Raw genomic sequence first — 27692 nt, 5'->3', positions numbered from 1 at the left:
GGCGCACCTAGCCTCTTCCTCGCTCGAACTACGCTCGCCACCCCGGCCGCCCCGCCCCGCCGCCCTCGCAATAAGGGGCGCGGGCGGGTCAGGGCGAGGAGGAGGGTCGGCCGCCGCCAGCACGCGGCCGGAGCCCGGGCAGGGAGCCGGAGGCCCGCGCCGTCGGGGCTCGGGGCGCGGCCATGGAGCTCTGGCCGTGGCTGACCGCGGCGCTGCTGCTGCTGGTGCTGCTGCTGCAGCTGAGCCGCTCCGCCAGGTTCTACGCCAAGATCGGCCTGTACTGCGTGCTCTGCTTCACGGTGGCCGCGGTGGCCGCGGTCATCTGCCTGCTGCGCCACGGCGGCCGGACGGTGGAGAACATGAGGCAAGGGGGCCGGGCGGGGCGGGGAGAGACACCGAGGCGGGGGCGGCGCCGCGCGGCCGCCCGCTTCCGCTTCCCTAACTTTCCCGTGTCCTTTCCCTCCTTCCTGCCCTGCCCGCGCCTCTCCCGGGCTCTCGGACCGGCCGAGGGGAGAGAGCGGGTCGGAGAGCGCGGCTGGGGAGGCGGCCGAGGGTGGGCCGGGGTCCCCGGAGCCGGCGTCACAGTGTCCCCGCGCCCTGGCCCCGGGGCCCCGGCCAGGGGCAGGCACGGAGGGATTTAAACAGGTCTCGCCCTCGGCGCCGCGCGGGGAGTGCGGGGTGCGGGCGGCCCCGAGAGGAATGGGGCCGGGCCAAGCGGGCAGAGGCTCGGTCCTGCTTCCCCGCGGGGAGGGTGGGCCGCCCGCCGTGCACCGCCCCGCCCGGACCCGCCTCCGCTCGGGGCCTGGGGCGTCCCTCGTCTTCTCTCCGCCACCCCCTCGCGCCCACCTGCCGCGGGCGACGAGCGCACTTGTGCTCGGCACCAGGCCGGTTCCCCTTCCCTTTCCTTCCGCTTAGGAAGGTGTGGTGGCCCCGCGGGGGAGGGTGGGCGCGGAGTCCTTGGGGTCCAGCTTCGGGGCGGGAAGAACGGGTGGTGGCTGGGACGCCCCCCAGAGTTGGGGAGCTTGGAGTTGCTGGGGTGAGGGGTCAGGCTGGGCTGACCAGAAGAGGCGGGGGGCCTCTCTTGGGTCAGAGGCTGGACTGGTCACGGTGGCCTGAGAGGGGGCTCCTTGCCCTTTCTCCCAGTTTCCGACTGGGAGGGTCTGTTGTTGACGTTCCTCACTGGCTTTTGCAATGATGACCCTTGGCTGTGTCTGGTGTGGGCATACTGTGGTCCCCGAGGCCCTTGCCATCCACATGCTCACAGGGCAGTGGGTGAGGGTTCCTGGCTCTCTGCCGTCCGTCCCTGTCCTTGTTCATCTGGGCGGGCTGAGCCTTCCGGGACTGGCCCACACTCAGCGGGTCCTCCGGGCCCCGTTTTCAGGAGTTCGTAGCTCCTGTGGCCCAGGAGTGGAGTGTGGCCTGAGCGTGGGGGGCCTGGTGGCTGGGCCGTGGGTCTCTAGCTCCCCGCCATGGCCCAGGCCAGCGTCCCAGGGAGTCCAGACCCCAGGGCCGGCCCACTTGTTGCCCTTCCAGCCGTCTTCTCAAGCAGCTGACCCTCTGGGGTGCGGAGGGCCTGGCCTGGGATTGGGGATCCCCTGCAGGCAGTGGGCTCACAGCCAGTCTCCATTCAGCACCCGCTGGGGACCGGCCTGGAGGGGCAGGGGGTGGGGGTGGCTGCAGGCAGCAAGGGCTGGTGGGCTCCCTGGAGGAGGTGCTGTCCTGGGTTCGGTGGGAAGCGAGGCTGGAGCAGGTTTTCAGCAGGTGACAGGCGTTCCTGGAGGCGGCCCTCCCCCTCCCTGGCTCAGTCTTATCAGGTGGCCTCTTCACAGGCGCTTCCTTGTCTTTCAAAGGCCCAACTCGCTCTTCCAGGCCTGGGCTTCAAAGCTGCTTCCTGGCGTCAGATCAGAAGTCACCAACTGCCCTTTCTGACGCGGTAGCGGGACGGGCAGGCCAGCCTGACCAGCACTTGGCGCTCCCTCCGGCCCCACCCTGCCCAGCCCGGCCCTCCAGCCTCTGCTGGCCGGCTTCCCTCAGCCCAGAGCCGGGCTTGGCCCCCAGCCTCCCCCAAGATTCCGGCCAACTGGGGCATTGTCTTCAGGACCCTGAATCGTGCTCAGGAGGAAGCTTCCTGCTGCCCTTCCCTCCCCAGGGCAGCCCCCGACTCAGGCTCTGCAGAGGGACCAGGCCAGGACATCACAGAGGTGCTGTGTCCTCCCCAGAGAGGGGCGGACCTGGGGGTCCGGGAGCCCACAGCCTCCTTCCCCTGCACCCCCAGGTCCCACGGGGCGGGTCACAGTGATGACCCCCAAGGCTCCCCAGTGATGGCAAAGAGAGGGGGTAGGGACGGGGTGCCTTGTGAACACGAGTTCCCCAAGGCGTGCATCTGTGGGGGGCGGAGAAATGCAGAGGAAGAGGAGTGCCCTGTGCCTCTAGGTAGCCAGTCCAGGGACGGGGCCCAGGAGGACGGAAGTGGAGGTTGGGGTGCTGTGTGGACAGGCTTCAGGCCCCACCTGGGACCCCTGAGCACCGTGGGTGCCTGGCTGCTCCCCCTCCAGTCCCACCCTAACTTCCAGAAGGACTCTGCCCACCATCCTCGACACCAGCCTCTGCTTCCATCTCCTGAGCCCACACCGTGCGCCGCGGATGCCTGAAGCTTGGGGACAGGGTCTATTACGTGTTCCATTTTACAGACGAGTCTGCAGAGAAGCAACGCAGGCCTCCGAGGCGAGGAGTGGGGAGATGACTGGCAGGGCCCCAGAGCTAGGACATGGGGCCCCGGGCTGCAGACCCACTGAGAGTGGCTCCACAGTGCACGCTTTTCATCTTTCCTCCGTCTCCCACGGCATCAGGGGCTGGGGGCAGCGCCATGGCTGCTTTGGGGCTGGAGACCAGGCTCGGGAGAATCCCTGAGTTCCAGGAGGGGCAGCCCCACTCCACCTGCCCCCTCACTCTCCCATGTTCCCCGTGATGGGGCTCCGGGTGAGCACCCAAGGAGGCCTTTGCCATTTAGTTGCGAGTTCTGAGTGTGCAGGGCAGTGCTGGGAGCTGAGAAGCAGAGGCAGGCTTTGTTCTGACCAGGCTGTGGGCTGAGGCCAGGGACCCCTCCCAGAGTGGCAGGGTCCCGCGTTCAGGGTGAGGCTGGCGTAGCAGGTCCTGTTTCCTTGTCCCAGGGGCACGTGCCCTTATTACACCCATTCGACAGAGAAGAGAGCGAGGCCCAGGGAAGCGGTGTGTGTTAGCATTGGGTTCCCTGCAGGATCAGGAAACCTAACAACAGTGGCCTAACCCGGGGAGTTTACTTTTTCATGCGTCACAGGCGACCAGGGCAGGCAGCCTGCTCCTCTGGCCTGTGGCCCCCCCATTCTCGGGGTCCAGCATGTCACTGTTACGGCAGGACCTCTGGGGACTGAATTGCCCAGTTCTGCGTCCATCCTAGTGGCCGGGACCTGGGGGACATAGCTAGGCTGTGGGGTGGGGTGGGGGACAGGGCAGATGGAGCCCCCCACCTGCTCGAAACATCGAGGACGGGCATCACTGCAGCCAGGGGCGGGGGGCTTGTCGATGCCGGTCAGGGTTTGAACCCAGCACTGCCAGCCACTGCGTGGCCCTGGGTGGGGGGGTGGTGCGTGGATGCAGACACAGCGCTGTCGGGGAGCCGCAGCACCTGGGGGCTGGCCTGGGGCCCTGGTCTCACAGGAAAGTCTGCCCTGGCTTTGCTCGGGGTGGGATAGTGAGGGGCAGAGCCTCCCCTCTGGGTGTACTTCTGCGGGCCCAGGAAGCAGAGCTGCTGAGAGCCCTGGACACTGCTCACGGCCCCGCCTCCTTCCAGGCCCCTGGCGTTCCGCCCACTCCCGCGCCCCTCTTAACACCTCTGGGCACCCGAACAGGCTGGAGCCCCCACCTCCTGGCCCCCTCTGTGCTCCAGCTCTCGTGACACTTGGAAAACACTGCTGCTCTGCCCGGTGGCCCTCCCAGGACCTCCTGTCCCCGGAGCAGATCAATGGCTCTGTGCTGCCCTCCTGGCAGGGCCGCTCTGAGCGAACCCCATCACGCCCCTCCCTTTCCGGGGGCAAAGCCCGTGGGGTCTGGCTGAGGTCCGGCGCCTCTCGGCCGAAGCAGCTGCCAGGTCTCCCCAGAGCCACCTAGTCCGAGTCCAGGGTCTGAGGGCAGAGGTCAGCAGGTAGCTCAGACCTGACCTTGAACTGCTTCCCAGCCGCCCGGAGCAGGTGCTGTGGCCGGAGGAGGATCCTCTTGCTTTCATTTACTTTGGGTCCTTCTGTCCTGCCTGTGTCATCGCCGCCGACACAGCTGCTGTTTGCGGAGGGCTCCCAGGGTCCTGCAGGTGTCACGGGTGTTCCAGCCTCATCTCGCTCAATCCCTCCGCACCCTTCCCCTTTCACGAGTGGAAATGGAAGTTTAGGGAGGTCAAGTCCGTTGCCCAAGGTCACAGCTGGTGAGAGGGAGTCAGGGTCTGTCTGACCCTGAGCTTGGGCCGGGCTCAGGTGTCCTCGGGCGAGCACAGGTGGTCCAGGGGGACTGGCTGCCAGGAGTTCGGCCTCAGGCCCCCCAAAATCTGCAGCATTTATGCTGCTCACTTCTAGGCTGGCGGCCCCGGTCAGGGTTAAGTGGAGGGCTTCTGAGAAAGACCCAGGAAGGGCCAGGAAGTCCCCTCTGCTTAAGGGGGTGGCTGCCCCTGCGGGCACTTGGAAGGAGCCGGTCCTGGGGGCCACCTGCCTTGCTATGGAAAGCTGGCACCAATCACCTGCCTGGCAGCTGTCCGCAGTGCTTCTGGAACCTTGTGCCGTGCACTCAGCCCAGCCCTGGGCCACCTGGGCTTCAGGCGACCTTAGCTCCACCCCCAGGGGAGGCAGGACATGGAGTTCAGGGCTGGAGGGTGTGGGACAGGCACGCCCCTGGCCTGCCCCCGTGACCCCTGCTCTGCTCCCCGTAGGGGAGAGGAGGGAGCAGCTCCCAGACTCCGCGGCCGAGGGGCAGGGCGCTGGGGTCAGCTGGGTGTTGGGGCACAGGGGGTGTTGGCGCTCAGGATGAGGCCTGGGCTGGGCAGGCAGGGCAGCCTGGGTAGGGTGGCTGCTTTGAGCTTCCTGCTGGGAGAGGATGACAGAGCCACTTGCAGCCCTGCTGGGGGTGGGGTGGGGGCCATAGAGCCCCCCAGGGGAGGAGGGGGAGCTCGAGACTCCACCTGACAAGCCTGCAGCCGTCACCCCGCCTCCAGCATCCAGCAGGCCCTCTGCTTGACATTTTTCACACATTTTTCAAAAGTCAGGTTTAGAGGTGGGCTCGGCCCATCCTGGCCTCCCTGCTGTGTGACTTTGGGCAAGTCACTTAACTCTGCTGAGCCTGGACTCCCTCACCTGGGTGTAATGAGCGTACGACCTTGTGGGGTTATTGTCTGACCGAAACCAGACAGTTAACGCCCGTCTAGGTGCAGGCGTGGCACGTAGCGTTCAGGAGAGGCTGGGCGTGGCTGTGGGGTGTCTGTCCCTGTGGTTAGGAGCGTGCTGCACTCCAGGCAACGACAGACCGGCTCTCCCTGCCTGGGCACTGGAGGGGCTTCTGCAAAGCTCCATCTGCTTCCTTCTTCTTCAAGGAAGCACTATTAAAATGATAATAGAGGGCTTCCCTGGTGGCGCAGTGGTTGAGGGTCCGCCTGCCGATGCAGGGTACACGGGTTCGTGCCCCGGTCCGGGAAGATCCCACATGCCGCGGAGCGGCTGGGCCCGTGAGCCATGGCTGCTGAGCCTGCGCGTCCGGAGCCTGTGCTCCGCAACGGGTGAGGCCACAACAGTGAGAGGCCCGCGTACCGCAAAAAAAAAAAAAAAGGATAATAGATACTTTCTCACCACTTTTACAGAAAACCTTGAAAACATGGGACATTAGGAGAAGGAAAAGTGGGCACCCACGTGCACGCCGCCTGCAGGGAGTGACCGGTCCCCTCCCCTTGAGGAACATCCGTTGCCTCTTTCCTCTCCCGAGATGCCCCTTTCTTTCCCAGCTTCCTATACTCACCCCGCGGCTGTATCTTTTAGTTTGTCTGAGAGCAATTATTTGTAAATGTGTGGAGAGTTGCCATGGGCGCCTCCGTCTCCCGCAGCATGTGGGGCAGCCCTGGGCCTGTCTGTCCGTCCTGGAGCCTTTGGTGTGGGGGCTCTGCCTTGGCCTGGGCTCCCAGCCGGAGTGGGAGAGGCGGGAGACAAGCAGCAGAGCCGCTGCAGAGGGCCCCTGTTCAGCTGAGTCTTATATGCAGCATCTTCCACAGTTCAGACAAAACAAAACAAAACACCTACCCATATACAACCGATCCCTTAAATTAGATACAGAAAGAAAATATAGGAAAGTTCTGGAGATGGATGGCTGGGGACGGCTGCATAGCAATGTGAATGTACCTGCGCCGCTGAACCGGACACTTACAAATGGTTTAAAATGATACATTTGACGTGTATTTCACCCCAATTTTTAAAAAAGAAGAAAAACGGAGCCAGCAGATGCCACCACCAGAGAGAAACACCGTCCTTTCCAGATGTGGCCTGGGAGGGAAATGCAAACGCTATGTAGTTATTAGGAGTCAAGGGAACAGGCCTGGCAGCAGATAAATACAGATCTTTGCTGTTTTCCTCTGCCACGGCCCTGTTTATATTACCTCTCCCCACGGGCACGTGGAGGTGTTTTCGGATTTCCCTAATTCAGACCGCGCCTGTGCCTGCCTCACACCTGCTTTAGGACCCATTGCGGAAGAGGACTGCAAGCTCAAAGGGAGTAGGTCTGTTAAGGGCTTTTGCCACGTGCTGCTAAGCTGCCCTCCAGAAACCTCTGTGGCCTCTGACTTCTGCCAGCAGCCCTCGGGCCATTTCCTAACACCAGGCCAACACCTCCCGTTACCAGGCTTTCATCTGCCAATCTGAAGGAGGAAGACGGGGTTTCTTGTTTCAATCTGCATTTCTTTGACTGCCGGTGAGATTGCGTGTTCCCCGTGTTTATTGGACACATGCGCCCTCTCCCTGTGCCCTTCAACCCTCGAGATGACCCGAGAAGGTGTGTTTTGCAGCTGAGCTGCCCGAGGCTCCCCAGCTGAGACAGCCAGTCGGTTCTCCAGAGAGTGTCCAGCCTGGCAACCCCTGAGCCGGATGGGGACAAGCAGGAAGGTCTGGCTCGAGCTGGCCGAGGCTCACAAAGCTGAGGAAGAAGCCCTGGCTTCCAGATCCGGGGAAGGCGGGCCGGTTTGACTGTGAGAGCAGCCCAGGCTCAGCTGCTTCCTGGAGCCTCAGTTCCCCCATCCGCACCACGCGGTAACGTGGGGAGCTAGGCTTTGTGAGCTGGATGCGAGTCTGCCTTTCAGACGCAAAGAGGCAAATCCGACAGGGTCCACTCGTGAGGGCCTAGAGGAGACAGATCCATAGAGACGGAGAGTGGACAGTGGGGCCCGGGGCTGGGGAAGTGAGCGTTCAATGGGGACAGTGTCAGTCAGGGAAGATGAAAGAGTCCCAGATGAGGGGGGACGGTTGCACGACAATGTGAGTACACTTGACGCCACTCAACTTAAAACGAGTTGAGATGGTACATTTTATGTTGTGTGTATTTACCACAGTTTTAAAGACCTGAGTGTGGCTTTGGGTCAAGGGCCCAGCTCTGAGTCTCTGCTCTATCGAGGGCCAGCTCTGAGCCCAGGCCCTTCCGGATACAGTGGGAAATCCCTCCCTTCCGGTCAGGACTGTGGGGAGATCAAATGACCCTGCTGTGTGCGTGCGCGCACACACATCTTCTGGGAGAAGTGGAACAGTTCTGGGTCAGGAACCCTTGGGTCACCGGGGCCCACCCTCAGCCCCCTGCCACCCACGGATGGGAAGGACGCAGGGGACCTTCCTGAGTTGCAGAGGAGTGACCTCAAGCCTCGGGCTCCGTCACCCCGAGCAGGCTGACCCCTCACGGGCACCTGTCTCTTGCCGAGTGTGTGCAGTGTTCCCGCAGAGCAGGGGGCCGGGGCCTCCCTCCTCCCTGCCGGCCAGCCACCGGCAGACACCGTTCCCAGGGGCATGCCCGGTCGTGCCTGCCTGTTGAGTGTGAGAGCTGCTGGGCCAGGCCTCTCAAGGTCACGAGTGCCCAGGGCAGCCTGCTGCTGGGAGCGGGGCCCACACACATCCTGGCTCCACCGCCATCCTCATGTGACCTTGGGTGTGTCTGTGAAAGGCGCTGGGGCGCTGCGCTGTAGGATGCAGGGGAGGAGTGAAAGCCTGGCCGGGCCAGTCTCCCCAGCGGTGGAGACTGGAAGCAGCCTTCAGCTCCTCGCCAAGGTCTCCACTTGGTACCCATGCTTTCTTCCCGGTGTGGCTCTGCCTTGAGGGGACGTTCACTTCCCGTGAGTGGGGGCCCAGCCTCCTCTGCAGGGGCCTCTCCACGTCCGGTGCTTTGGTCGCTGACACGTCTGAGAAGGGAGCCAGCCCGGCCCCGGGGGCTCTCGGCCTTCAGCCCCGTCCAGCTGGGTGCCCCCCCGGCTTGTGGTGACGAGCAGGGGTGTGGGGTGAGGGCTGGGTGGCAGGTGCAGGCCTGGGAACGCAGACGTGGAAGGAGGCGCCCTCCCCACTGCCGGGCGTCCAGGCCCCCAAGGCCTTGCTCCTGTGTGACCCAACCCTCGCTGGCTGGGGTAGCAGGGGGGCAGGGAGGCACTCGCCATCCCGTTGAGGGGTTGAGGGACAGGACCTGAAGGTTCTCCGAGGGGAAGGCGAGCTCAGGGTCAGCGGCCAGCCTGCCAGGGCGGGCGTGGGGGTCCCCGTGCTGTGTCTGTCTCTGGTCCTGCACTGGGATGACCCTGCCTAGGTCTGCAGGCGGAGCCTGAGTTACAAGGTGGGTGGTGGCCTCTGCTCACGGCCCGTCTCCCCCTCAGCATCATCAGTTGGTTCATCCGGTCCTTCAAGTACTTATACGGCCTTCGCTTTGAGGTAAAGGGCCGTCAGAAGCTGGAGGTGGACCGCCCCTGTGTCATCATTTCCAACCACCAGAGCATCCTGGACATGATGGGTAGGCCGGCTGCGGAGGGTTTGGCGGGAGGGCCGGCCCTTCCCAGTTGCCTGCGGGGCGGGGGAGGAGGGGGCATGCTGCTTCAGTTGGTGGAGGCTGGGCCCCGAAGAGCTGGCAGGTGAGGGGCAGATGCGGACCGCGGACCTGTGCCCCCCTCCAGACACAGGCCTCCAGCTGGTAACAGGAGACAAGGCTTCCTGTGCCTGGCGCCGGGCTCGGGAGCCCTGCTTCAGCACCTTCCCTCTGCAGGGGAAACTGAGGCTGAGGCCAGGTGATGCCCAGGTAGCCAGTGGGAAGGCGTGACTGGGCCCAGGCCTCTTGGTGGCCGAGGCCGAGGGCCAGCTCGCTCCTCCGCGGGGCGGTGGCCACCTGGCTCTGAGGCTGTGCTCTGTCTCTGTCTCCCCGCCCCCGGGCTCAGGCCTCATGGAGGTCCTCCCCGATCGCTGCGTGCAGATTGCCAAGCGCGAGCTGCTCTTCCTGGGGCCCGTGGGCCTGATCATGTACCTGGGCGGCGTTCTCTTCATCGACCGGCAGCGCTCCAGGACGGCCATGACCGTGATCTCTGATGTGGGCAAGCGCATGGTCAGGGAGAAGGTGAGCGCCTGGGGCTCGGGGCCTGCTTGGCGGCGTGAACGCGTTTGTGCTGTCGGGACAGCCCGCGAGCGTGACTCCCTTTGGCAGAAGGAAACGCGGCACCGGTGCGCGTCTGTAAACCGCATACAGAGAAGCCAGGCGCGGTGCCTCGGCCGTCGGCGGTGGTAGCGGTGGTGTTCCCGGCTGAGCGGCGGGGCTCCTTGGGGGTGGGGGCCCCGGGGGCACCCCCTGACCCGCCTCCTGTCTCCCCAACAGCTCAAAGTGTGGGTCTACCCCGAGGGCACGCGGAACGACAGTGGGGATCTGCTGCCTTTCAAGAAAGGAGCCTTCCACCTGGCCATCCAGGCCCAGGTACGCCAGGGCCACAGCCGGGGGTTGGCTTAAGGCTGAAGGTGACCTCCTGGCCAGGCCGAGGCCACTGGCGCTCCTGGACCACCTCCCACTGGGCAGGCGGCAGGGCCTTCCCCCACCCGGCACCTGTCCCTGACCAGCTAAGGAGGGCAGGGCCGCTTTACCCACTCTGAGCGTTAAGGCTGGCACCTGATCCGGCCCAGCGCCAGCTAGAATGATGCTCGTGGCCACCATCCCTGTGCCTGGAGCTCCAGCACTCCTCTTCCTAGCTGGCCAGGCGAGGGGCCTGCGGAGGGAGGCCGGGGTTGGCATCAAAGGCGGAGGCAGGAGGCCTGCTGGCTGAGCTGTCTCCGGAAGGCTGTGCCAGGTGCAGGCCCCCAGCACCCCTAGCTGGGCGGGGGCGTGGGCAATGGCTCAGGGAGCGGGGCCCGCGGCGTGAGGCGGGGTCGGGCCGGAGCTGGCGATGGGCCAGGATAGGTGAGCTGGGAGCCCTCCACGGGGCTTGATGCTTTTCTGGTCCTTGACTTGTAGGGACGCAGTTTGTCCTAGAGGGGCCCTGGGGTCTGGGGTGATGGCAGGAGAGGCTGGGGCACATCCGTCCTTCGGGTGGGGTCTCCTGGTAGGTGAGGGGTGCCCTGTCTCACCCCGGCCCTGTGCTGGGGGACTTGTGTAGGGGAAGGCAGCCATCGTCTGGGGTCAGGGGAGGGGCTTTCATCCTGCCTGATGGGAGTCAGGGGGGCAGCTGGGCAGAGGTTTGCTTTTTCTCCTGTCCTTCACCTGTGACAGGTGGCCTCTAGCACCCCCTGGTGGCCCTGAGCAAGGATGTGAGAGCCCTCCTTCCAGAAGCTGCCAGCCAGTGCCAGGCGGGTGTGGGAGCTGGAGTGTGCGGTGGAGGGGCCCCGAGCCGGCGGTGGGTGCGTGGGGATGGGGGCGTGAGCCTGGGCTCTGCCCAAGCAAGAGGAGGAGGACACCCCCGACACAGGCCTGGGACTGAGATCACTTCCCTTCGCCGGGGTCGTGGAAGAGGAGACAGGAGATACCGAAGGAGCTTTGGGGGGCCAGGGGCAGCAAGTCTCAGCCAGGAGACCGGGCGTCGTTTGCTGTCACCCCTCTCCCCGGCCCCGGGTCGATGATTACCCCCAGGTGCCGTTTCCGACATTGGCATCACCATTGGAGTCACCATTGGACTCAACGCTGGTGTCTTCCAGGAATAGCCTGCCCCTCCCCTGGCTGGAGCTGCCCCGTCTTCCCTGGGATGGGGGAGAGGTTGGGAAGGGAGGGGTGGGCAGAAAGACCTCAGGTACCTCCTCTGGCTAAACCGGACAGGGCCCTGGTTAATCTTAGGACCCCGTGAGGAATGCAGAAGTGCATTCTATGGATACGTGCCAACCCAGAAAGCCTTCCTGGAGAAGGGGATGCTTGAACGAGGATGTACAGGATGTGCACTCTGGGCCCAGGGCGGGAAGGGCGTCCGAGGCCCAGGGGTCAGTGTGTGGAAGCGCCCTGGCACAGGATGTGGCCACAGGGACTCCTGGCACCAGCCCCAAGGTGGGGGCAGGCTGGCGGCCAGGCAGGCCTCTCCCCAGAGCTCATCCCTGGGGATCGGGCTGGGCTGGGTGAGGGCTCCGGTCCATCCTCAGGCTGCCACGTCTGCCGTCCCCAGGTGCCCATCATCCCCGTGGTTTACTCCAGCTTCTCCTCCTTCTACAACTACAAGACGAAGCTCTTCACCTCAGGTACCCCCAACCTGTGCACTCGCCGGCCTACCTGTTCTCAGTCACTGCGACACCCGTGCCCCTGAGAGAACAGCTCCCGTTTCTGGGGGGCCACTACAGACCCCTGCTACTCAGTGGCCGCTTGGGGAAGGACGCAGGGAGGGAGGGGAGGGTCTAGAGTCCCAGCCTTGGGCTGTGGGGAGACTGAGGTGCCCAGAAGGTGGGCTCCGTGCCCAAGTTCACACACACAGGCCCGGGCTGTGCACACGGCCCCGGGGGCCTTGAGGTGGCCCCTTCCTGTGCCAGGGTGGGCTTCTGAGCCAGCGCATCCAGGCCTAACTCTCGGGGGCAGCAGCCTCCCGGGCACCCCCATGCCCCCCAGCCATGGAGCTTGGGACCTTCCCCCGCCCTTCCCTCCAGACCCTGCAAAAGGGCACCTGGTGCCCAGGTGGGAAGTGGGGTCCAAGATAGAAGCTGCCTCTGCCCACATCTGAGGCCCCGAGGCCGCCTGAACCGCTGTGGAGGGTGGGAGTGGAAGGGAGGGTGGGTACCTTCTGGGGGAGGAAACGTCTGGACCCTGGGTGGTCTTCACGGGGGAGCACACACTTGTCCACACCCACTGAGAACATGCTTGGGACTCGTGTGTGTGACCGTGTCGGTTATTCTCCACTAAAAGCCAACCACCCGGGACCAGGGTGTCTGGGGAAGAGCCCGGCCCGGCCCCTCGGGAGGCTTTGCGGGGGAGGCTGGCGGGCAGCCGAGGAGAAGAGGGGCCCCCCCTGGAGAGCCCCTCAGGCTGCTGACGCCCCCCCACCCCACCAGGAACCATCAAGGTGGAGGTGCTGGACGCCATCCCCACCGCTGGCCTCACTATCGCTGACGTCCCCGAGCTCTTGGACACCTGCCAGCAGGCCATGAGGGCCACCTTCTTCCACGTATCCCAGCTCCCCCGGGAGAATGGGGCCCCTGCAGGGCCCAACGCCCAGGCATCCCAGTAGCCGAGGCCCGGGGCGGGGCAGGACCTGGCTAGACAATGGACAGAGCGACCCCTGCCCACCAGATACCACTGTGTCCCCTCCCACGGCTCCCCCAACTTTCCTCGGGCCCTGGAAGCAAGGGACCCCTTCCTGTCACTGGCCTCAGGTCCAGGCCCCTGATGTCCCTGCAAAGGAGAGTCACCTGGAGCCCCCCAAGCTCTGAGGGCAGGGCCTCACCCACCCTTGTGCCTTCGGGGTCTGGTGTGGGAGTGGGCCTGGGCCCCGATGGGCTGATGGGGCGGGGCCGGTCTGCCCAGCCCCCACCCTCCTGCCTGGGCTTGGGGGGCACAGAGGCTGGATCTGGGGTCCCAGCCACGGCCTGCATCAGGCTCTCGGAGAGGCGGGGCTCTGGGGGGCCAGGACGCCTAGTCTTATGCCACCTGGGCCTCAGGGCGGCCAGAAAGCAGTGTCTCTGGCCCCCACCGGCCTTGGGGAGCAAGCCTGCTGAACTGGTACTGCGCTCATCATTGTTTTTTATAAACGAACTCTTGGAAGTACCTGGTGAGTTGTGGTCACTGGGGGCGGGCAGGGCTGCCCTCGCTCGTCCTCCCTGGGAGGAGTGTGGAGCGCCAGCCTCCGCCCTCGGTGGGGCTCCCTGCCAGGGCCTGGGCCCACGGTCATCCTGTAATATTTCTTCCACTGGGGGTGGCAGGCATGCCAGGGGTCAGGCAGGCACTTGGGAAGGAGGCTGCAGAGCTGCTCTTCGGCTGCTGGCTAGGGGTGGGGCCAGCTTGTGGCGGGGGCGGGGCGGGGCTGTCCCTGTGGCCAGCGTCACCTTCACGAAACCACCTGCTCCAGCTCCTTTTGAAGAGGGGGCACCACGACCCTGCCTAGGAGGGCCCAGGGGGCGCGCTGGCAGCCTCCTCCCTCCCAGCACGTGGTGGTCGGCCGGGGGAAGCCCGTCAGGTTCAGAATGTTCCTGCAATCCATCCACGGACACAGCGGCTCAAGTCTTATTTTATTCTGACGATGATCAGGGCTGCCTGGTGAGCAGCACAGGGGCCAAGCCCTGGGCAGGAAGCCCTCGTACCTTCCTCAGCCGTGGGCCCACCAGGCCCCCAGAGCCGGCTGCGGGGGCGCAGGGGTCTGGCCGGGCTCTGCTCACAAGGCCAGAGTGCTGGCTGGGCTGGGGCTGGATTCGCACAGGAGGGCCCGCACTGCCCCCTCCCCACGCGGGGCAGGGGGGGCCTTCCTGGTGGGAGAGGTGGCAGGGCAGGGCCCAGGGCAGGGCAGGGTGGGGCCGGTGTCCTCGGACTCTTGGTGGCCAGAGCGGGGGCCTGGGTCGGACTGTCACACCTCCTTCTTGCAAGAACCTATGGGTGGAAGGGGTGGGGCTGGGGTCAGCAGTGTCCGTTCCCCACCAGCCTCCGGCCCAGCCAGATCTGCCCGCTCGGCCTGTGGCTGCCCCTCCCTGCGCCCTCTGGCCTCTCTGGGCAGGAGATGGCCCCAGCCTCGGGGGTCCTAGGCTACCAGAGGGGGACTCTCTGGGTGGGGAGGTCACAGGGACCACGGCACTCACAGGAGCCCAGCTGCTCCTCCAGGAAGGAGATCTGCTCGCTCAGAGAGTCAATGCGGTCCAGCTGCCGAAGGGAGTGGGCCAGGAGGCTGCCCGGGTCCGGGAGCCCGTGCTCCAGGGCCCGCGAGGCCAGGCTGTGAAGCGGGGTCAGCACGAGCTGCAGCTTCTATGGGGCAGGCGGAGGGCCCGGTGGAGAAGGGCCTGTGTGACCCTGGGCCAGCCCCTCACCCTCCCCGTTCCACAAGGATTGAAGGACAATAGGGTGGCCAGCAAGGGCACCGCCAACCCCCAGACTCAGTTCTAGCTGCAGGGCCCTGGACGTCCACCAGAGTGAGCTTCTGCGCCAGGAGACCGGGGCGGGGGCGGCACAGACAGATGTCACACAGGCCAGCCCGGCCAATGGTCCCTGAGGCCTGGGACCCCTGGTTGGAGGAGCTAGGAGGGGTGGGCAGGGGTTGCTGAGGGGTCTCGGGCCAAGGACCCTGCGGAAAGGCCGCAGGGGCACTCTGTCCCTGCAGGGACAAAGGCGGGGGTGGGCTGGGCCGAGTCCTCGCTCTCTGTGGGGCCCCGCCCCCTCTGTCCTGGCATCCCAGACACCGTCCGCTGCCCCTGCCCAGCATGGCGCCCAGGCCAAGGGCACCCTAGGCTGTCAGCAGCGGGGAAGCCTCCCGCCCAGGGCTCCCCCACTGAGCCCTGCCCCCATGCCGAGGCCCCCGGGTACCCCGCCCAGCCCTCACCTGCTCCAGCACGTCCACCCTTGACTGAAGCCTCTGCATTTCCTCCTTCACCTCACTGCCCACTCCTGGGGAGAGCCGGGTGCCGAGTCAGGGGGGCCGGGCTCGCATCCCGATGCGGGGCCTCCAGCCTCTGCTCCAGGTGTGGGGCGCAGCCCCGGGCACCGGGTTCCTGCCCCAGCTGTTGTGGCGAGTCCTCCCCCAACCTTGGGTCCTGGCTGTCCACCAAGGCCATCCTCCTGGTCTGGAAGGTGGCTCTGGGCAGACGCAGCCTCACCCCGCCCGCCCCTTGGTGCTGGGGTCCCCGTCATGCTGAGGGGCTCCGGGCTGAGGTCCATGCCGCACTCTCGCTCTCGGTGCCGGGCTGCCAACGGCGCATTATTACTCACGGTACGAGTTTGAAGTGTCACAGCGCGTACCAAAAGTAATAATGTCCCGTCACCAGCGGAGGGAGGTGCTGTGTCTCCAGGCTGCCCAGGCAGGGACACATGGGCGCCTTCTTCCACTCCGGGCTGAGTTGAGGCCCTCCCCGCGGTCCCCGTGGGAAGCCACCACCCATCCACCCTCCAGTGCGCCCGTCACCCCCACCACCTCGGGCCCTCCCTGCCCACCCCCCAGGCGCATCAGCAAGGGGGGCAAGCGGGGAGTTTACCTGTCGCGGGGTTCGGGGCCACCCTGGGGGCCCCTCTCCCGGGCAGGCAGAGTGCCCCGTCCACAGATGGGCTGTGCCCCTCTCGGCACTGACACCAGTAACTGCCCACGGTATTGACACAGCGCTGGGGACAGCCGCCCCTTCCAGCCCTGCACTCATCCACGTCTGTGGGAAAGGGCTGTCAGGCAGGGGCGCCCACCCTGAGCCCCCTCGAGACCCACCCATCGGTGGGCTACCCAGGACACACAGGAGGTGCCCGGAGGCCCCCTCCCCTCTGGGAGGGTGGAACCAGCCTCACCTGTCTGGCAGGTGTCGCCCTGCCATCCTGCAGGGCAGTGACAGCGGCCGGGCTGGACACAGCTCCCCCCATTCTGGCATGGTGGCTGGCATATTGCTGTGGGTGGGTGGGGAGGCCTGTCACCAACTCAGGAGGGTCCCCAGGGCCCCGCAGGGGTGGCAGCCAAGGAAGGGGTGCCGTGCCGGAGACGCTCATTCAGGTTTTGAGAGACAAGCAGCTGGTGCTTGGCCCTGGGTCTGGAGAGTGGGATGGACCGCTCCCTCGCTGGGTTCGACTTTAACTGACCCCAGGCGCCAGGGGCCCGTACCTGCTGCACAGGACCCGGGCAGCCCGCTGGTCCTCTTCCAGCCGGGGCAGCAGGCATAGCGAGGCCGGGCGGGGGCCGGCCCAGGGCTGCGGCGGTAGGCAGTCCTGTAGAGGGTCCTGCGGGATGGGTGGGGGCAGCTCAGAGGGGCCCGGCCCTCACGGGGGGGCCTCAGTGGTGCCACTGGGTCTCCTGGGCCCCGGCCGGGGCTTCCCCAGCCGCTGGCCTTCCAGGCTGGCTCCGTCCCCGTGCCCTCCAGAACCACAGGAGCCGTCTCCCCCAGCATGGACAAGGTCACCCAGGTGTGCCCCCAGAGGTCCTTTCCCCCAGGGATGGTACCTCTCACAGCACAGGCCACCTCCCTGGCCCAACCTGCTGTGCTGAGCAGGACCCCGAGGCCTGGGAGGAAGCCCGGCTGAGCCTGGCGTGGAGCAGAGGTGGCACCGCGGGGGAGAGCCTCCTGTTCTAGGGGCGGGGATCTAGGCCCTGAGGGGAGGGGCTTGCCACACCGTCTCCCATCCCCGACTAGGGAGGTCTTCAAGCACCTCAGAAAACAAAATCTTTTAAAGCCACATTCCCACAGCGGAGAACCAGAGAGGCACGCCCTTCACACTGGCACAGGCTGGGGCGTCCTAGGTGTTGGGGGCGGCAGGACCTCCATCTGTAACTGCCGGGGCCTGCCACGGGGAGAGGGTGCCCACTGGAGCCCCAAGGGCAGGGCCAGGACGAGGAAGCTTTCAGGGAGCCACGCGGGTAGGAGACTGCAGCCAGCAATGCTGGGTGGGGGTGGGAGCGCCCCCAAAGTGGAGGGGAGCAGACAGGGTGGGTGAGCCCCCTAAAATGAGGGTGGGGAGAGGATGCGCCAGATGCCCTCGTAGCAGCTGATACTTGAGGTCACAGCGGTAGCTTCCTGAGTCGGGACTGCCCAGGTTACAACAGGTGTCAGTCTCCGCCACCCACTCAGACGTGGCCTCGGCGAGTCCCTTCCCTGCTCTGGGCCTCAGTTTCCCTTCTGGGGCGCACTGCCCTCCCAGCCCCAGGGCTTGTGCGTGGCAGATGGGGCCCTGCGGCGGCAGGCGGCGCTCACCGGTAGGTGCTGCAGGCTCGGTACCCATCGCAGGTGGTGAGGAAGGGCTGGTACACACGCTGCACAAAGGACTCGGACACGGGGCCCCTGGGAGCCCCGATGACACACACCCTGCGGCTGTGGGATGATGGGGGCCAGAAAGTCAGTGGGGGGGCTCCCAGGGCTGTGACCCAGCCCCAGAACCCAAGGGAGCCGGAAAGCGGGGAAGGGGTTTCCCAGTGTCACCATGGGAAAGACCGTCGGCAGGAGCCACAGGGAAGCCTCGGCTCCGCAAACACCGGGGGCTGCCCTGGGGAGGGGCCGAGGGCTCCCCGCCGCACACCCCCACCTCCCGAGCGCCCAGAGGCCCGCGCCCTGGCTCACCTGGGCCGGTAGACGTGCTCGGTGCCACCCGCCGCCAGCACCAGGAACCAGAGCAGGAGCAGCTCCTGGGAGCCCCACATGGCCTGTGTTTCCGGATGGAACGGCCTTCTCCTCAGGATGGCCTGAAGCGCAAAGCACAACCCTGGAAGTCCCTCTGCAGACCCCGCCTCGAGCCCGTGCCCCTCGTGGAGACTGTCCTCTTGGCTCCGTGACACCTGCCCAGCTCACCCACTTTGTTGGGACCTCTCACCGCAGCGGCAGAGCCTCCACGGGCGGTGTCAGCTCTCCCCACCCCCATCCCACCTGGACAGGGAGGCCGGCCCCTCACCAGCCACATACAGCCCGCCCAGGGGCCACAGAAGGGCCACGACATCCGGGGTCTGGGAACAGAAGCTGAAGCCCTCGCCTGGGGAGAGGGACACCTGGGCAGCGCTGGGCTTGGTCAAGTTCACTGGGGAAGGTGGGGGCCCAGGGCGGGCATCTGGACTACGTCTCCGTCCCCTGGCTGGGTTGGTGCCCTTCCCACAGGGCAGGGCTTGTACTCCCCGCCTCAGTCTGCAATTGGGGTGTTAGTGGCGGGGCGGAACCCCCCCCAGCTGGCTGTGCCCTTGTGGCCTTCAGTGACCTCACGTGCCAGACGGGGAGCCAGCCGTGGTGGCTTGGGGGTCCACTGGGGTGCAGGTGCCCAGCAGGCAGGGGCCACTATGGTCCTCCTCAGGGTGGGGCCGGGGCCTGCACTTAAGAGGGGGGTCACTCCCCTGCCGGGGACTAAACCGCTAGTGCAGACAGCCTCCAGGGCTCCCAAGACAGTGGCCCTACTGGGCACCCAGATGGTGGGGGGACTGGAGCAGCCCCCCCACACGCCAGTGGAGCCGATCACCGTTCCTGCCCTGGCTGTGGATGGGAGCCGGGGAGGCCCAGAGAGGGATTCCCGGGAGCCCCCAGCCGGGACCTGATGGTCTGTGGCAAGCCCAGGGGACGGGGGCGGGGCTGCTATCTGTGTGCACAGCCAAGGGTCTGGGGAGCTGGGAGCTCTCTGCTCCCATGCTCCGGGCGCCCCATCTGAGGTTTCCCCCAGGTGGGCTGAGCCTGGCCCTGCAGGCCCCCCCGCCGCCGCCCGCGCGAAGGAAAGGGCACAGGAAGGAGATGAACTGGTGTGTGTGGTGGGGGCGGGGAGCAGAGGCTGGGTACAGTCACCTCCCTCTCTGGGACTCTGGGACTCACTTTCCTCAAAGACACCACTAGGGTCTCGGAGGCCCCTCCTCTGGCTCCTCTGGTTTACGGTCAGTCCCTAAACCACCATGAGCATCACTGAGCCCCAGATGCCCGCCCAGGCCGACCCAGAGGGAGGCGACGCCACGCCTGGTCCACGCGCGGGTTCAGCTGGGTGTTCGGGCCATGCTCTTCCCACGGCACCACGCGGCCCTGGGCTGGGCAGGAAGGCAGCTGCACGAAGGCTTTCCTGCACCTCCTGTTCTCTGTCACGGGCCTGAGAGGGGAGGGCTGGGTGGCCGAGCAGGCAGAGGCTGCAGCGGGCAGCTGAGGTGTTGGACTTAGTTTGGGGGCGGCGGGGGGCGTGCTTCTTAGCTGTTTCTGGGCAGGGACATGTCCTGCCAGTCAGAGTTGGCTCGGAAGATGAACTCTGGGGGGAGCGCACTGTTAGACAGCGGGCCTGGTGGCGGTCCAGGCAAGAATTGAAATGGTGGGGACAGGTGGTCCTGCGGAGTGGGCCCTGGGAAGGCAGAGGTGGGCCGGGGGGCTGGCAGGGCTGGGCAGGGGCCTCCGGGGTTCCGCACACCCTGAGCTCTCCCACACCGGCCACCTGGAGGGCGGTGCATCTCATGCAAATGTGACTGTCCTCCACAAACACCCACCCCAAGCACCTCCCCAACCTATCGGAAGCTGGTTAGAAAGGAAATCGTGCTTTTTAAAAGAAGAGAGTTGATTTTTGAAAGTCACGCTTTTCCCCTAGGCCAGAGGAAGCCGATGGCGCTGACCAGCCTGTGCTGGGCTGGCAGAATCTCATTTCCCTTTGGTGTCACAGCCCTGCTGGGGCGGGGAGCCCGGGCAGGGCGGTCTGTGGTACCTCCAGAACGATAAGCAATAATGTCCCATCCCCTCTGTCTGCACGAGCCCTGCCACCACCTTCCCTCCCACCTGCCCCGGGCTGCCGCCTCGCTGCCCCCACCCGGGGAGACAGTCGTTAGAGGGAGGGGCCTGACTCCACCGCAGGGCGATAGCCCTGGTTCCCCCTTCCACCGTGAGGGGTGCTTTGGACGTTTGGATGGGCGGGGGTGGATGCGGAGAGGCGGAGTGAGATTACAAGACTGATTCCCTGGGGGTGCGCCCTCTCCACCGCCCACCCCACGTCTCCCCTTCCCCCTGCACGGCCAGCTCCGTGGGGAGTGGGAGCGAGGGTGGAGTGACACGTCCCCCCGCTCCGCCACCGCAGGGTACCGCTGGCCTGGGCTGCGGGGTCCGGGGCCCGCGAGGCTCTGAGTCAGGCCCTGGGGGAGCCGCAGGGCCCGGATAGGGGGATGAGGGGCTGCGGCGCCCCACCCCTCCCCCGCCCGGGCCCACCCGCGCGGCCCGGCCCGGGTCACCTGTCACCAGCAGGGGGCGCCCTTTCCCAAGGCCGCTGGGCCCATTCTCCGGACCCAGCCGCGAGATCCGGGGCCGGGCTGGGGTTCGGGTGCCCGCGCGGCAGAGCCCGGCGCTCCCGGCCCGCTCACCTTTGGGCTCCCCGCGGTCGCCCTGCGTCGCCCCCCAGCTCCGCGCGCGGCGAGGCCCCCGCCCCCAGCCCGAACGTTGAACAGACCCCCGCCCGCGGCCGTCCCCGCGTCCCCAGCCGGGCGCCCCGCTCCCTCCACACTCACCGCCCGATCCGGGGCGCGCACGCGCCGCTGTCGCCACCGCGCAGAGGGGCCCCGGCCCCGCCCGCCCGCCAACCCCGGCCCCGCCCCTCCCGGCCCGCCCCCGGCCCGCCCCCACCCTGGGTGGGCTCCGAACGCCCGCCCGCCCCCATTGCGCAGGTTGGGAAACTGAGGCCCCGCGGCGGACGGCGCCCCGCGGCGGACGGCGCCCCGGGGGCCGTGCAGTGAGTCAGCTGGAACCGGGTCTCCTGACGCACTACCCGCCTCCGAGCGCTACTGCCCCTCCCAGCCGGCTCCCGAGGACGCAGGGCTGAGCCGGCAGCCAGGTGCCCGGAGGCCGCATGGGGAGCCCGCGCTGGCCGCGGGTAACTAGCTCTCGACTCCCCTAGGCTGAGCGCCGACTCCCGGGGATGGCCATAGCCCCCGGGTGGCCAGCTCCCTAGGCACCGGGGGCTGGCTAAAGCTGACCGCTGCCCTGCAGCCACACGTGGGGTGGACGTCAGTGATCCCCCGGCTCATAGCCGGGACTTCCAGAGATCATACAGGTGGGGGCGGGGCTCGGCAGAGCGCCGCCGGGTCCTAGGTGCAACACCGAGCCTCCCTCCCAGCCAGTGTGCCAGGTTAGGGGGTCTGCCGGGCTCCCACCTGGTGCCCCCTTTGTTCAGGACAGTTGGGACCACCCCTGAGTGCTCTTCAGGCCTCCAAGGAGTCCCTCAAGTGCATGGGCACCACTGGGGGCTCCTGGGCCAGTCACCTCTCCTCTCCTCTCCAGGCTCCCTCTCCACATTTGCAGCATGGGCTAAAGAAGCCCCATGTGGTGGAGTGGCCAGCAGTGCCCAAGAGACAGCAGCCGGCACAGCTGGAGCCAGGTGCCCCAGCCCCTCCTCCCCTGGGGAGCCCTCACGTCTGCACCAGCATGTTACAGCCGTTAGTGCGCGTGACACCCTGGGCCCGCGCCTCTCGGCACTTTCTGCCCTGGAACTGGAGCCCAGGCCCTGTTCGCCTAAGTGCGTGTGTGTGTGTGTGTGTGTGTGTGTGTGCGTGCGCGCGCGTGCACACGTGTAAACCGTGCCCGGGCCCAGCCAGGCCCCCTGCTGCTGCCCAGAGCATCACCTGTGGCACTCACCTGGAGAAGCAGTCTCCCTCATGCCCCAGGCACTGGTGGCAGCGGTGGGGGCTGCCCTTTCCCCTCCTGTGCCGGGGTCTGCGGATCAGAGACACGGTGTGGGTTAGCGCACAGTCTTGGTCACCGTGACATCCAGGGGCTGGGGAGGGGGACGGGGCCGGCCTCCATGTGGCTGTGGGAGCTTGGCCTGCACTTGGCCTACAGACCCCCACCCCTCTGATGGCCAGAGAGGAACGGGCCTCTCAGGCCTGCCCACACCCTGTTGCCCGGGGGTCCTGAGTCCCGGGATGGAAAGCTCTGCAAAGCCTGGGGTGCTGGGAGGGCATCCTGCAGGTTCATGGGGAGGGGGGCCTTCAGCTCGGGGGGCGTCCGGATCAGGCCTACTTTGGTGCACAGGAGGTAAAGGAAGGGAGGGGACACAGGAGGCTGGACAGGAGCCCCTTCCTGGACCAGGGGCCCCTGGAAGCCCCTGGAAGATGACCTGAGGGTGGCTGGGTGGCGGGGGCTGGGATAACTGTGAAGTGGGGGTTGGTCCCTGGCGTGGCGGTGTCTCTCCCCCCACCCCCAACCCAAGCAGGCAGCCCCAGGCAGTAGAGAGTTAAGGGCCAGGCCCAGGGGGACTGGAGGGAGAGTTGCCCTGCCCTGTTCCCTGCCCCCATCCAGTCCCTGAAGCTGGCCACTTGACCCTTTGACCTCAGGCCTGGGCAGAAAGGGGCCTGGCGAGCTGCGTGGCTGGTCCTCGCTCCGCTGCTAAGCTGGGCGGACTGTCAGCACCTGCTTTCTCATCTGGAAAGTGGGTGTTTGTCACACAGACTGCTGGGGTGGACGTGACAACAAGACTGTCAGAGGCCAGGAAGGGCCCTGCCGCTCGGGGACCTGGGCTGCTCTGGGTGGGGGGCTCCCCTAGGCTGCAAGGGGAGCCAAGAGAGCGCCCGCACTGTGCCGCACCAAGCTGTCCCCCCGCCCGCCCCCGGCCAGCGCAGCAGAAGAGGGGCTCCTCCTGGGGCTGTGCTCAGTGCCCCCCACTGGCGTGGCTCCTCCTGGCTCTAGATTTGGCTTTGGGGCTCCCACCCCTCCCCGGCGCCCCTCCCCGACACCCTCGGGGTGCTCTCCCACCCTTGGGGGACGATGCCCTCGGGACACGCAGGTCACAGAGAAGAGGGGCCTTACTGCCAACCCCGGGGGCTTCCCTGGGAAATCAGAGCGGGCGCGGGAGGGCGTGCGAGGCGCAGCGAGGCCGCCGCGCTGGCTTCTCCGTCCCGGGGTCACAGCAGCTGCTGGGCTGCCCAGCGTAAGCATCAGTGTCGGGCAAGCCAGACTGGCATCCAGACTGTGCCACCCCCAGCGGGTGCCCTTGGCCAAGGTGAGGATGGCACTGATGGGGGCATGATGCAGTGGCCCCGGCTAGCGGAGCGCAGACCCTCGGAGCTCAGCCCGCAGGTGCCCGCGGTCCACAGAGCCCGCAGAGGGGCGCTCGCCCTGCTCTCCCCCCTCCCTGCCCTCCAAGGCCGCCCCTGCCCTACCTGGTGCTGCCCCGGGGCTGGCTCGGCCATGGCCACCACTGCTGCCCCCTCAGGCCAGGGCTGGGCCCTACCCCTCGCTGGCCGCCTTGAGGCAACTCCCGAGGCCGCCTGCCTGTCCTGTCGGAGGCCTCCGTCTTGGCCATGGGGACGGTGGACTCGGGGCAGGGAGGCTCCTCCCGGAGCGAGGAAGGGCGGCTTTTTATGCTCCGTCCCCGTGTAAATCGGGGTTGGGATGGGCCCTTCCCAGCCGGACTTCCTGTGTGTGCTGTCCGCTGATAACGGGGATCTGTCAGTGAACAAACAGGAGGCCGAGGGGCGGTGGGGGGCCGCCGAGGGAGGGCCCGGGCCCAGCGGCGGGGGCAGGGGTGGGGGAGCTCTCTCCGGGGACCAGACTGTAATCCTGAAGCAGCCAGAGACGGTGCTCGGGCCCAGCTGCAGCCTGGCTGGTGACCCTGGGGCCCAGCTGGGCCCAGTGTGTGACAGAGGACGTGGCTGACACACAGGGCCCTCCCAGGGCCGTGGGTCCACCAAGCCGGTGGGACCACATTAGTGCGGCTCCATGGAGGGGGCCGTTCTTTCTGTGACCCCCAGGGCGTGCACCTGCACCCCCGGGTGTGTGTGCCAGGGCCCGGGGGTGGGAGCGGCCAGAAGAGAGCTGGGGATGGGGCAGGAGGCTGGGTGGGCTGAGAACAGCCCACTCTGTGAGTCCCTGGGGCCTAGAGTGGCCATGGTGGGGGGTGACGGAGAGGGGCAGACGTCAGCTCAGAGGCTCAGGCCTTCTCTAGGAATGGGGTGGTGGGCCCCCTACTCCTGGGCGTGTGCAAGTATGGGGGAAAGCCCCCAGTCCTACTTCCAGGCCCCTCTTCAGAGGAGGGCAAATCGCGTTCCCAGGCCCCCTCTCCTCCCTTGGCTTCCAGAGGCTGAGGGGGGCCTCTAGGTGGCCAAAGGGGGTGCTCCTTCAGACCCTCCAGGTGGTCCAGCCCCCCAGCTCAGACCCGCAATTTCCTCATTTAGGCGGTGCTGGGGACCCGCAGGCCGAGCACCTGTTGCCGCGATGCTAGTTGGCTGGGCGCCCAAAGGGCAGCTACTGAGGACACACCTGGCTGAGGGCTCTGAGTTAGCAGCGCCCCCCAAACCCCATTGTCCTCAGGTCTGAGCCCTGCTCCGGGGTCAGCACTCGCCCACCCACAGGGGGGACCCTCTCCGACTCTCTGGCCTTGAGCATCTCTGCTCAGCCCTACCTCCCTCCGGCCCCACCCAAATGGATTTCCCGGCCAAGAGGGAGGCTGGAGCAGCTTGGGAAATTCCACCCCCAACCCCCCACGCCCCCGAATGCCTCCGAGAGCAGGAGGGAAGTCTGCCCGCACTTCTGGCGGGTCTCAGTGGTCAGCAGGGACTGCTCCCTTCCCCGCCCCCATAGGAGGGTCTCTTGCAGGCATGAGGCTGGGGTCAGCCAGGGCCTTCTCTTCTCCGGGCCTCAGTTTCCCCATCTATCCCATGGGGCCAAGAGAGCTGCCAGCGAGTGAGGTGGCGGTGACGGCTGACAAGGCTCCGGGCCGTCAAGTGTTGCTGGATTGAGCGCAAGGAGGTCTGGGGGCGCTCATCCCCCATCTCTTCCCCTCCAACCCACGTGGCCCACTCTCGGCCCCATGGCTCTCCCACCTGAGGGTACATCTGCCCAGAAGCGTTAGGGTTCCCGAACCATACACTGAGTATGTCCTGTTGGGTGTACTTTCGAGAGTGTAGGGGCCAGGTTGGGCTTTGCTCCCACCAAGGAGGTGACCCTCTGCCCACATCACAAAGACCCTAACCCTAACCCTAACCCCAAACCCAACCCCAACCCTATCCCTAACCCTAACCCTATCCCTAACCCTAACCCTAACCCTAACCCTAACCCTAACCCCTAACCCTAACCCTAACCCTAACCCTAACCCTAACCCTAACCCTCTGCCCACATCACAAAGACCCTAACCCTAACCCTAAACCTAACCCTAACCCTAACCCCAACCCCAACCCCAACCCTATCCCTAACCCTAACCCTATCCCTATCCCTAACCCTAACCCTAACCCTAGCCCTAGCCCTAACCCTAACCCTATCCCTAACCCTAACCCTAACCCTAACCCTAACCCTATCCCTAACCCTAACCCTAACCCTAAACCCTAACCCTAACCCTAACCCTAACCCTACCCCTAGCCCTAGCCCTAACCCTAACCCTATCCCTAACCCTAACTCTAACCCTAACCCTAACCCTAACCCTATCCCTAACCCTAACCCTAACCCTAACCCTAACCCCAGGCCCAGGGATCTGCTCTGTGCCCCCGGGTGGAAGACACAGCAGACATCAGGGTTGGCTGGGCCCCGCCCCTTCTGTGTATGGATGCGGAGACTGAGGCCCAGGGAGGAAAGAGACTCACCTCAGGTGAGCAGGGACGGATCAGGACAGAAGCTGGCCCCTTTCTCTCTTTTCTCAGTGAGCCCCCAGTTCCTCCTGTGCCCCCACTCCAGGGGCAGACCTATCCCTGCCAGGGGACGGGCTGAGGTTGGGAGTAGCTAATTAGCCAACTTTGTGTAACGGTTAATGGGCCACCCCTCCCTCTAAAGCATGAGCCTGTTAGGGAACTTTCTGGAAGGATGCCCAGAGCACAGAGACAGAATGGTGGGTTGAATGGTGGAATTACAGGTATGGGGAAGGCAGATCCCGGGTCCTCCACATCCCAGCCTTCCCTGCCTTGGCTCCGCCGCTGCTGCCCACTGGTTCTGGGACCCCCACTGCTCTGTGACCCCCTCCCGACAAGCTCTGCCCTCCCACAGCCCCTCCTGGGCCGAGACCAGAACCAGGGCAAGGAAAGGAGGCTTTGCCTCCACACGCCAGCCTGGCCCGGCCTGTTGCCTAAAACCCCATGGTTCCCTCCGCTCTCAGGTCCCGGAGCCTCAGAGCCAGACGCGGGAGATGTGCTAGGGTCCTGCTCTAACCCACCGCAGGTCCGGGGCCGGGAGGGTCTGCACAGGAGGGTGGGCTGTGCTGGCTGGCACCCCCTCAGACTCCAGGAGGGTCTTGGGGGCCGGCAGAGGGGTCACGGGTGCTTCCTGCCCCATGGGCCCCCTTCCCAGGTGCTGGGGTGGGTGGAGCTCACTCTGTGGTCCAGGCTGGAGGGGGAGTCTACCTGGGGTGGGCCAGGACTACCCCCATCCTCAAGGAGGCCCCCCTGCCGCCCCCAGCCCGCCCGACCCTGGCGTCTGTTTGAGGTCGTCCAGCACGCCACCACAGCAGGAGTCAGTTTGGGAAGGAGTTGGCGCCTCCCCTGACGGCAGGGCAGACCCCCCTCTGGCCGGCTACCCCTACCCCACAGGCCCAGCGTGGAGGCGGCCACCTGGTGGGATTGGTCAGCGACCTCCAGGCCGTCCACACCTGGGTGGCTCAGAGCCCCGAACCCGGAGCCTCGCTGGCTTTGGGTGTGGCGTCCAAGGCAGGGCCCCAGTGGGGTCGGGAAGCTGGTGTTCTGGTCCCAGCTTTGGCTCGCACGGCTGGAGCCTCTGGCCACAGCGGGCCTCGGTTTCCCCATCTGCCCCACAGTCAGTAGGTGAGATGGAGCCGCCTCCCAGACTCCTGCAGGCGCGCTGCGGTTGACTAAAGGTGAGTCGTGCTGCCTTACCTTCCCAGAGCGTGCTGGTCAGGCCGGGGGCATGGCGGGGGCGGCCAGGGTCTCCTGGTCCTCCTGGGACCTTCCTGGGAGCCCTCACCGCCAGGCTTTTGGCCTCCACAGGCCCAGGAGTGGATGGACCAAGCCCCCAGCAGAGGCCAGCGTGGGCATCTGAGGCGGCCTGAGGGGTGCCGGGCGCGGCGTGTGAGCCGGGCTGCAGGAGGGAAGGCGCAGCGGACAGAGCAGGGGAGAGATGGGGCTTCCTGTTTATCCCCCGGAGTGGCCCGCTGGCCTCGGGGACAGGATGGCTCTGTCAGCCAGATTCACGCCAGATGCGGCTGACCCTTCATCAAGGGACGCGTGCGCTCGGTCCGGTGACCCGTCCCCAGTGGGGCTGGAAGGCAGCTCGCCTTCCCCTGGGGCCAGTGAGCTGTCTCCAGTGCTGGGCCAGGTCCCAAAGGGAGCCAGAGGTCCCAGAGGGAGAATGGGGTCTGTCCAGCAGCTGGGGGTCTTCATCTCCCCCCCAACCCCCCCCTGACTCCCGCCTTGCACATCTGTTAGAAGTGCCCGTGGCCGTGCGGTGTGTGGCGTACGCACGTCTTACCCTTGAGCTGGTGCAGCTGAGGCTCACAAGGAAAGATGGTCATCTGAGGTCGGCTGGCGGGAAATGGAAGCTCTGGTCGTGGAGCCCAGGGGTGCCTGGGCAGCAGGAGGCCCTCAGGGGACCCTTGGCCTCTTCTCCTTGCTGTTCCCCATCCTCCCTCCCTGGGGACCACCCATGCAGCCGTCACAACCTTTCTGCTGCTCAGGCGGAGGCCCAGAACACGTCCTTCACCGCCCCCCGGCC

General features: G+C 66.3%; 2 protein-coding genes across 9 annotated transcripts; one reads left to right on the top strand and one right to left on the bottom strand.

Annotated features, from left to right (window-relative positions):
* The first annotated feature begins 9 nt into the window (after positions 1-9).
* AGPAT2 (1-acylglycerol-3-phosphate O-acyltransferase 2) lies at positions 10-13224 on the top strand. Its single transcript, XM_004284973.4, has 6 exons — positions 10-364; positions 8897-9030; positions 9449-9624; positions 9880-9975; positions 11639-11711; positions 12513-13224. Exons 1-6 carry the CDS (start codon positions 183-185, stop codon positions 12686-12688), a joined length of 837 nt encoding a protein of 278 aa, XP_004285021.1. The 5' UTR covers positions 10-182; the 3' UTR covers positions 12689-13224.
* Positions 13225-13650: 426 nt separating this feature from the next.
* Positions 13651-23265, bottom strand: EGFL7 (EGF like domain multiple 7). Of its 8 annotated transcripts, XM_033415300.2 has the most exons (10): positions 23204-23265; positions 21681-21758; positions 17682-17803; positions 17319-17435; positions 16235-16350; positions 15928-16023; positions 15630-15794; positions 14981-15045; positions 14247-14409; positions 13888-14040 (listed from the first exon to the last, which is right to left on the bottom strand). In XM_033415300.2, exons 3-10 carry the CDS (start codon positions 17759-17761, stop codon positions 14018-14020), a joined length of 825 nt encoding a protein of 274 aa, XP_033271191.1. In that variant the 5' UTR covers positions 17762-17803; positions 21681-21758; positions 23204-23265; the 3' UTR covers positions 13888-14017. The 8 variants fall into 8 exon arrangements, with proteins under 8 accessions (XP_033271187.1, XP_033271190.1, XP_033271188.1 ...); XM_033415296.2 differs by lacking the exon at positions 14247-14409 and having other exon boundaries at positions 13651-14040; XM_033415301.2 differs by lacking the exons at positions 21681-21758; positions 23204-23265 and adding an exon at positions 20558-20604.
* Positions 23266-27692: the final 4427 nt, after the last annotated feature.

The sequence above is a fragment of the Orcinus orca genome, chromosome 6 (assembly GCF_937001465.1).
Source record: "Orcinus orca chromosome 6, mOrcOrc1.1, whole genome shotgun sequence".
Classification (NCBI taxonomy): Eukaryota; Metazoa; Chordata; class Mammalia; order Artiodactyla; family Delphinidae; genus Orcinus; species Orcinus orca.
This window is presented reverse-complemented; position numbering and strand designations above follow the sequence as displayed.